We start from the raw sequence: 8,761 nt of genomic DNA on the forward strand, positions 1-8,761 counted from the left end.
TTTGTCTACATAGAGTAGCCAATGACATTGTCGGCTACTATTGCCACCTTCAACCTGAATTATTGATGCAATGCTTCCTTCTTTGATCTTCTTCTTTTTCAGAGCAAAGGGGTTTCTTCTTCCCTAATGTATATGGCCACCATAGACCGTTGTAACGCCCACCAGTGTTAGTAGTGTTGTGCTTCTCCTTTCACGCGTGAAGATTTTGTCCTTTGCCTTCTCCACCATTGTCATACTAAGATAGTCACTACCACACTCATTCACCATCGTTGTGACTCATTACCACGTCTCCTAGTTCATCATAGTCATTGTAAATTTTTCTTTTTCTGTGTCATTATGAAGCGATTTGTTGTATGGGTATTAAGTGTATTATAACTAGAAGAAAGTGATAATAATGATGAAGAAGAATGGAGAACGTGATTTAGTTCTATTATTAGTTCGTCATAATCATTGTATTTTTTTCTTTTTCTGCGTCATTATGAAGTGATTTGTTGTGTGTGGGTATTGAGTGTGTTGTAACTAGAAGAAAGTGATAATAATGATGAAGAAGAATGGAGAATGTGATTTGGTTCTAATATGCATTTGTGTTAATTGACACAGTGAGTGTTGGGTTGATGAAAAATCAAAATGAAATTGGAAAAATAAAGGAAGAAGAGGAAGAAAGAATGAGGAAGGAGGAAGTAGCTTGCAAATCATGTTGACAAAAAGTTCTGCTACTTTAGTGGCGTTGAAAAAAAAGTTGGCAGTGTATCAAAGTGTGTCGCCTTTGTGAAGCGATCAACAACCACAAGAATGACTGATAAAATCTCGAGAGCTTGGACAAAGGGATTTGTTGATCTACTCTCAGATTTATCTATTCCCATGCCACAACCGGATATGTCAGTTTGGATCGTGAAAACATCGCTGGTTTAAAATGCGCTAAGTGAACCAAATGCTTGAAAAGTCTCTTTACCACATGGCTTTTACCTATAATACATATAAATATTAAAAATACAAGGAGGCATGTCACAAACCTACAAAAAATAACATGTAGATGTGTTTAAAAGATGAAAAGTAGTGACTTCTCGTTAATTTAAATTGTGACACTACCATCATCAGCAATACATGATAAATATGCTCCAAAATACAGAAGAAGAAAAAGCAAAAGCTACTTCGTGTAAATTTCCAAATACAGTCTATCAAAATTATTGCCTAGTATATTTTACTTGGTGATAACACAACTTCTCTGACAGGCTACATTTAACATGGACATAGATTCTAAAGAATATGGTGAAACAACATTTGACATGTTATCTGAAGCTTTTATCATGATGACAGTTGGGAGTTGATCTCAACTATAGGCCAAAATTGCACATCTGCACAAACTCCATATCATTGTCCACGTATTTGGTCCACAGATTTTTGTATTGATTCAAAGCAATATCAAGCCAGGGTTTCATGTTTCCATTGTAATGAATGACTGCAGCTTTGTTGATCTCATCCATGCTAATGCTGGGATTGTAACCCAGGCCAAGCACGTGCCAGGATTTGTCCAATGACTTGGTTGTGGAGTAGAAGGTGATCAAACCTGGTGGCAAAATCCCTGCTTTCCACAAAGTTTGATCTTCATTCTGATAACAGAAAAACGCATTTAGTAACAGTACAGAAGAATAGATTCAGCATTACTCAAGAAACTTTTTCTGGCAAAACTAGAGTTACATAGATCCTATTTGGATAAGATTCACAATAAGCACTTAATGAGAAGAAATTAAGAAGACAAAATGAACAAAATTTCTCCTAAAGTTAACTTATGTATAAGTTAAATAAGCTTTTGGAGAAGTTTGTCCTCTATGTACTTGTTAAGAAGTTTATCCAAACATGATCACAGTAAATCAGAACCTAATCATTAGCACAGAAAAGTTAACTAACTATAAGAAGAAATTTACCAAGTTCTGCCAATACTGGTAAGTATCTGTACACTTTTCCCGCCTCCAAGCATCGAGATTGAATATATTCATGCCATAGGCCCAAGCACAAGCTTTTGGATTGAATTTCTCCTTGATCAGAGGATGAGAGAAATTCATGTAATGGGCATATCGATGGAAAGAACCAAAACAGGTCTCAACAGCACCATTCACCTTTCCCTCCATGTCAATGTTCCACAAACCTGTCAAGTCTTTCTGAACTACAACATCTTCATCCAAAAGCAAGATCTTATACAATTTAGGGTACATTTCTGGCAAATAAAATCGAAGGTGATCCATCATGGACAGGGACTTGGCATTTTTCATGTTTGAATCATTTGTTGCATTTTCAGGCTGATTCATTTTTGCTGACTCAAGTTGCCTCAAGATAGGGACATATGATGAGTTTAAGAATGCAAATTCTTCAACTGCTTTTACCTCCAAAAACGCACCGCCTTCAATAGGCCTCATCTTAAACCAAACCTTCATTGCCCCCACATTCATCCTGTTTGCAACAACATGAAAAACATGCTTCCATGGTTCCATTGCATTCTTCACAACAGATCTCACCACCACAGACACAGCTATTACATTGTCCGAGAATATCACATAATGATACAGAGTGGGATCTTCAAACTCTGGCTTCGGCCCTTCATCTCTATATTTCTCAGGATTTGAAATCTTCTCACCCATCAGTCTCATCGCCAAACAATGCAAGCTCTTGGGAATCGATCTGGCTGAAATCAAGCTCGCCATTGCCCCATTCTTCTTTGCCTTCGCAAGTGACTCATGAACAGCAAATATTGTATCCTTCAACTTCTGGATCTTCAACTGATTATCATAATTCTCTTTCGCCTCAACAATGATCATACGCGCAATCTTCACTCTTTCTTTAACCTCCTTCTCAAACTGCTTCAGCGCGTCCTCATCAATCGGACCATCTGTCTCAAACAATGACTTCTGGTAAACCGGCTTCATTGCAATATCCGAAAAATTGTGCGCCAACTCATCAAAAGTCTTCAATTGCTTAGAAATGTCAAGCTTGAGCTTCCTTGCATAAGCACCATAAGCATTCACTAGAGCTATGTGATCTTTAGCTTGCTGGTGTATCAAATCCACTCGGGTCCTAAGAGGGTCAGATTTCAAAGCCAAAAACGTTCGATGCACGTATGCATTACCAGTGGTGGGAAGATCCTATGACAAAAAAAAACACTTAAACCATTACAAGGGGCATTCAATGCTGCCAAATCATCATGTGGCAAGGTTTTAAGAAACGGTCCATGACCATGATTTCGGCCACAACACCAAGCTTTTCAGTCTAATTACAATTTCCCAAAATATCAAGGATCAATCACAATCTCGACTGTAACCACAATTTAAAACCCTTTCATCTGGGTTAAGCTTTAAATTGAATCTAACACAATGCGTCGTCTCGAATTTCGCAAATTAAAAACGGGTTTCAATCAAAATCGAAAATTTGGCACGAAAACACTAAAGGGCAAGGAAAAGTGCTGAAAGAAAAAATAAACAACTTACAGATACATCTTGGGATGTGGAGGGGTTGTTGGTGAATAGGACCGAAAGGGTGGCGATGAAGAGAAGAGAGAACATGGCAGAGATGAAGATCCGGAAGGAGAAGAGACCACGAAAAGTAGATCCACCCCTGGTTCCTCTGGTAGCAACCGCCATTGGATCTTGAACCGAGGAAGTCAGATCCAAGAATTAGAAAAATCCGTGTGTGAAAAGTTGATTATGTGTGTGCTTTGGTTGTTGTTAATTTTGAATATAAGGGTGGAAATTGGAAAATGGAATTGGCATGGTTGTTTTGGGAACAAAATTAATATGAAGATGAAGGAATGGGACAAAGAAGGTTGTGATGATGTTAAAGTGAGAGATAGAGATAATGCAATGAATGCAGAGTGTGTAGTTGTGAAATTGTGTGTGAATGAGTAAAGGTGACTTAGTAATGGTTCTCAGCCTGAAATCTGGCCTCCATCATTCAATTTTTCCTTTTTCCTCTCTTCATTCTCATGGAAATTTTTCCTCTTGTTTTGACCTTCTTTTCTCTTCCTGTGCAAATCATGGATTGTTTTCAACTGCTATAATCTTATGCTTTTTACCTTAATTTCAATCATTATAAAATGTTTTAGAATTTAATGGCCCATAAAGTAATTTTGATATGATTTTTAATGTAGATACTAAAAAAGTCAAATTTATTATATAGTTTTTTATTACATGAAATTATTGACATATATAATTGTTTTTTCAAAGTTTTATGTGATTTATCAATAAAAATATATTTTAATGTGAAAATTGATTATATTTATCAAATTTATTATCTATAACAATTAATGATTAAATAACAATATAAAACATACTAAATTTATCTAGACATGATATATATATATATATATATATATATATATATATATATATATATATATATATATATATATATATATATATATATATATATATATATAATTTGAATTCTTATAATAAGACTTAAATTAGAAATAGGCTTTGTTTTTATTTGTATGATTTAATGTATAAGGTTTCTAACACTCACTAACTATTTTGGACTAAAATAAGCTAATTATTGACAACACTTACTTCCTTTATTTAAGATTTTTGCCACAAGAATTAAAAAATAAAATTAGTGTCTTTTTTTTAATTTCACAAAAAATACGATGTAATCTATTAATATATTTTCTTATCCCTTTAAATAACTAGTCATCTACTGTAATGTACTCTTTAATACATTGAGTATTGATTAACAACGATCATGGAAAAAAATAATTAAATACGTCATTCATTTTAGAAAATGAGACGATTTATATACCAATTCGATATTATTAATACTTTAATTAACTTAATATTTTTCATACCATTCTTATTACAAATAATCATATATAATATATTTATTAATTTATGATGACTAGTTTAAAAGATATACTTAACTAATAGAGTAATTTTTTTATGAAAAGTAATTTGGTTTCTCCTTTTTTTATTGATTTCTTCTAGAGGTGTAATTTTTTTTTATACTATTTAGTTAAGTTAGTAATTTTATGCAAAATAAAACTATTTATTAGTAATTTAATTAATATCAAATTATTTCTCTCCTATAATTAATTACTTTATTTTGGTTGACTTGTGAAGTGAATTCGTGCCAACATATGGATTTTATTATTTTTCAAATGAGCATTGATGTTTGTTTTGACTAAACAATCCAACCAAATGGCTTAGTTCATACAATAACTTTTGATTAAAAGTCTAACTTCAAAAAAAGCAACTTTCCTCATTCTATAATGATGCATTTCAAGCAATAAAAAACGAAATTAAGATTTAATAAAATTAGTTTAATTAAGTCTATTAAAAATGTTTTCGTGAGAAAGGAGTGATAATATTTCAAAAGTAATAACTTATTACTTTATGAATTACATTTCTTTATGTGGTTTATTCAACAAAAAAGTTACTTGAAAGCGCCTCCATAATATCACCAATTTCTTAATAAAAGATTATTAGTGTATTGGTTAGGCATAATTCCGATAGCAACCCTAAATGCTTTTTAAACTGACAAAAAAAAAGTAGGAAAAGAATAAAATTCACCTTCTTTTTTATAAAAAAAGAAAAACCAAAAGAACAACTCTTTGTCTTTTAAGTGTATGATTAGGATTTGATTTTGATTTGTGTATAGTGCTAATTATTTATTGCCCAACCTAATTTGTATGTTCTGTTTGAAATTAATTTGGAAGAATTGAGATTTTTAAAATAGACCTTATTATGTTAGGGCAGGTTCACAATATGTATAATATTTTTTTTTAAATATATTTTTTTTTCAAATTTTTTTTATTTTAATCATAAAACTTGTTTATTTAATGAAGAAAATTTTATATAATATGGTATTGTATTTAAAATAAATTTGTTAATTTTGAAATATCTATTCATTAAATATAACTTACTTTAAATTTTATATTTCTTTCTCTTTTTTGTATGATTAAATATTAAATTGATATATTAGAATGAAAAAAAAAATCAGATTTATCAAGTTTTATCTCACTTATTTCATATCATCGTTTAAATTAAGTAACTCAATCAAAATTTTGGATCAAATTAGAACAATGACAAATCTGACCTATATTTACCTCTAATTAAAATATGTAAATCTTTTAGATAGATCTCAATATTCCAAAATATTAATTCTTATGTCCTACCTCATTAAAAAAAAAGTTAACACCATTCCAAATTATCAAATAAAATATGAATCCAAAATTCAAAATGAATGCAACCAAATGAAAAGTATACATGAATGAGATAAAAATGAAACCAATAAGTACGAGAAAAAAAAAAGATGAGATTGCACTAGACATCTCAGCAGAATATACACAATTACCATTCTTTAATAAAAAATCACTCTTAATTCTTTAACTATAAGTAATCCATCTAACACTTTAATTAAATTACATTAAATTAAATTAAAGAATTAGAAATAGAATGAGTAATTTATCTAATGAGCTTTACTAACATGCTAAGAGATTACCCTCAATGACTTTTGAAGTGTATTAACAAGACAAAAGAAAGATATGTGTAAACGCGGGAACGATGACTACAACATTTTCTTTTGTCGGTGATTATTCGTACTATAGTTTTGTTCTATTCATGTGCTAATTAAGCTTCCACTACTTTGTTTTCTGACTTGAATTATTTGGCCTCTGATATGTCCAAACTTATTGAATTAAATGGACTTAAACTCAATGATGTCATATTATGTCTTAACATGAGAAGAAAAAAAAATACAGAAGGAAGAGTTAAACATTATTTTTAGCACATCACATAGTATACTAGTATTGATTGAAAGTATTATGTTTTGGTGAAGAGGAATATTATTGTTGGGAAAAGGTGCATGAGGAGTGACAATGGGTAGTGCACAAGTTGTGTTGGATCTCTATCAAAACTTGGGAAAGTAAAATAAGCAAAGTTTAAGTTATTTTCCAATAGTATGCAGTCAAGGTAGGTCTGAAAAAGAGATAAATTAGTGATAACAATTTGAGTGGGTGGCCTGTCCAGATGTTCTCCTTTTTATGGCAACTTTTGTATCATTAGCCAATGACCACTACAGACACCCTTTTATTTCTGTGTCATGTCATACTATCCTCATCCCAATTCCACCTGACATAATTACCTCCATTATTTTACACAAATCATATAAGGATCATGTTGCCTTAAAATTCATATTTTCTTCTTTCTATACTGTTTTCTGTGGAGGACATTAATCATCATCATGTTTCTGACTCTCCTAACTAAGTGTCCAACAAGTTTTAACTATCAGTTAATCCATAGATAAGTCTTCTTCAACCTCTTTTAAGCGTTCGTGCCACAACATGACAAAGTCCAATGTTTATTTTATAAAAGAAATGAATGTCTATGACTGATTTTTTTTCTGCAACCTTTTCAACTGTTTATGGCATAAAAACACAAGACTAACATTAAAAGGAAAATACAATTTTGACTTCAACTTGAAGATTTTTCACTCTCTTATACTGCATCGTTCACAAACCATGAAACTTTAAAACTTTGCGCACAAGGTAAAAACCAGACACGCTTTTTTGTAGAAAGATAATAGGTACACAGTGGCAAGTTAATGGACTGAAAAGGATGAAATGAAATTACTCATCAAGACATGTTATTGGCATTTATCTTTTCTTCTCACACAGCGCAAAAGGAGGAAAAGACATGATTTTTGACTTGCACATAGACATAGAAAGAAGAGGGGGAAAAAAGAAAGCAAAAGAAGATTAGATAAAGAGATGATAAAAATTTGGAGCCTCTTGTGTTGAAACTCAGCCAAGGAGATCGATGTTGTTACAGGAGTTGGATTGGTTTGAAGAATCGGATCTGAGATACGGTGAGGTGCAAGGGACATGGTGATCTTGGAAAGGGGTGTAGGAGGGAGAAGGGCTGTGTATCTGCATGTCCCTGATCATTTGGCGAAGTTCAGAGGCTTCTTCTTTGAGCTGAGCATTTTCTTGGAGAACTTGGTCATGGTTTTCTGAGACATGGTTGAGTTTGTCTATGAGTTGGTGGTTCTCATTCCTGAGCCACATGACCTGTGACCAAAGCTCATCGAGGTGCTTCTGCTTCCTCATCCGTGACCTACGTGCGGATTCTCGGTTTGATATCATCCTTCTGTGCTTCCTCTCGTTGATGAGAGTGAGTTGCTGCTCATCAGCCTCATCAGAAGTGGAGTTGCTGCTGATGCACGATGATTGAGGACTGAAATCATAGGGGGTGTTGTGGTTGTGGCCATATAATTGGGTGGAGAATCTTTGGAACTGGAATGTGGGAATGTTGTTTTGGATGGTTGTGAAATTGTTGTTGGGAGGGTAGGGAGAAGGGTTTGAAGGGAGTAAATAATTCAGGGCTGAGACTTCCCTGCTTTGCATGGTTTTGGTTTAGCAAAAGGGTTGCAGAGCCTTGTTTCTGAGAGAGTGATGGAGAGAGTCTGCAATTGGTTTTGAGAAGGAGGAAGAAAGAGTCGGAAGAGTAGGTATTATATAGGGTCTGAAAAAGATGAAATGACCCCACTTCATCACAGTAGAGTAACTTCTTACATTAATTTCATGGAATGGAATTAACATGCATTGTCTTTAGTTCAATCTTAACAACATCATCATGCAACCACTAAGGATGTTTTCTCACGTACCATACTAATGTTTTCATTTCAGATTCATATATATAACATTATTATCATATGGTCTACTTTGAAAGTTCAAATTTCTGTGAAATTTAGTTTATGTAAAACATGGCAGCCATTTTAT

General features: G+C 32.7%; 2 protein-coding genes across 2 annotated transcripts; both read right to left on the reverse strand.

Annotated features, from left to right (window-relative positions):
• Positions 1-1,003: 1,003 nt before the first annotated feature.
• On the reverse strand, positions 1,004-4,012 carry GAUT9 (galacturonosyltransferase 9). Its single transcript, XM_088113932.1, has 3 exons — positions 3,480-4,012; positions 1,926-3,137; positions 1,004-1,610 (listed from the first exon to the last, which is right to left on the reverse strand). Exons 1-3 carry the CDS (start codon positions 3,630-3,632, stop codon positions 1,335-1,337), a joined length of 1,641 nt encoding a protein of 546 aa, XP_087970058.1. The 5' UTR covers positions 3,633-4,012; the 3' UTR covers positions 1,004-1,334.
• A 3,412-nt stretch (positions 4,013-7,424) lies between these two features.
• LOC124845956 (basic leucine zipper 43-like) lies at positions 7,425-8,517 on the reverse strand. Its single transcript, XM_047323144.2, has one exon. The coding sequence runs from the start codon at positions 8,384-8,386 to the stop codon at positions 7,784-7,786; it is 603 nt and encodes a 200-aa protein (XP_047179100.2). The 5' UTR covers positions 8,387-8,517; the 3' UTR covers positions 7,425-7,783.
• Positions 8,518-8,761: the final 244 nt, after the last annotated feature.

The sequence above is a fragment of the Vigna umbellata genome, chromosome 4, assembly GCF_029865625.1.
Source record: "Vigna umbellata cultivar VRB3 chromosome 4, Vumbellata_1.0, whole genome shotgun sequence".
In the NCBI taxonomy this organism is placed as follows: Eukaryota; Viridiplantae; Streptophyta; class Magnoliopsida; order Fabales; family Fabaceae; genus Vigna; species Vigna umbellata.

Coding starts and splice junctions, on each gene's coding strand:
- GAUT9 (XM_088113932.1), bottom strand. CDS start 3,632: ATGGCGGTTGCTACCAGAGGAACCAGGGGTGGATCTACTTTTCGTGGT. Junction 3,138..3,479: donor CCACATCCCAAGATGTATCT/GTAAGTTGTTTA, acceptor TTTTTGTCATAG/GATCTTCCCACCACTGGTAA. Junction 1,611..1,925: donor ACCAGTATTGGCAGAACTTG/GTAAATTTCTTC, acceptor TTCTGTTATCAG/AATGAAGATCAAACTTTGTG.
- LOC124845956 (XM_047323144.2), bottom strand. CDS start 8,386: ATGCAAAGCAGGGAAGTCTCAGCCCTGAATTATTTACTCCCTTCAAAC.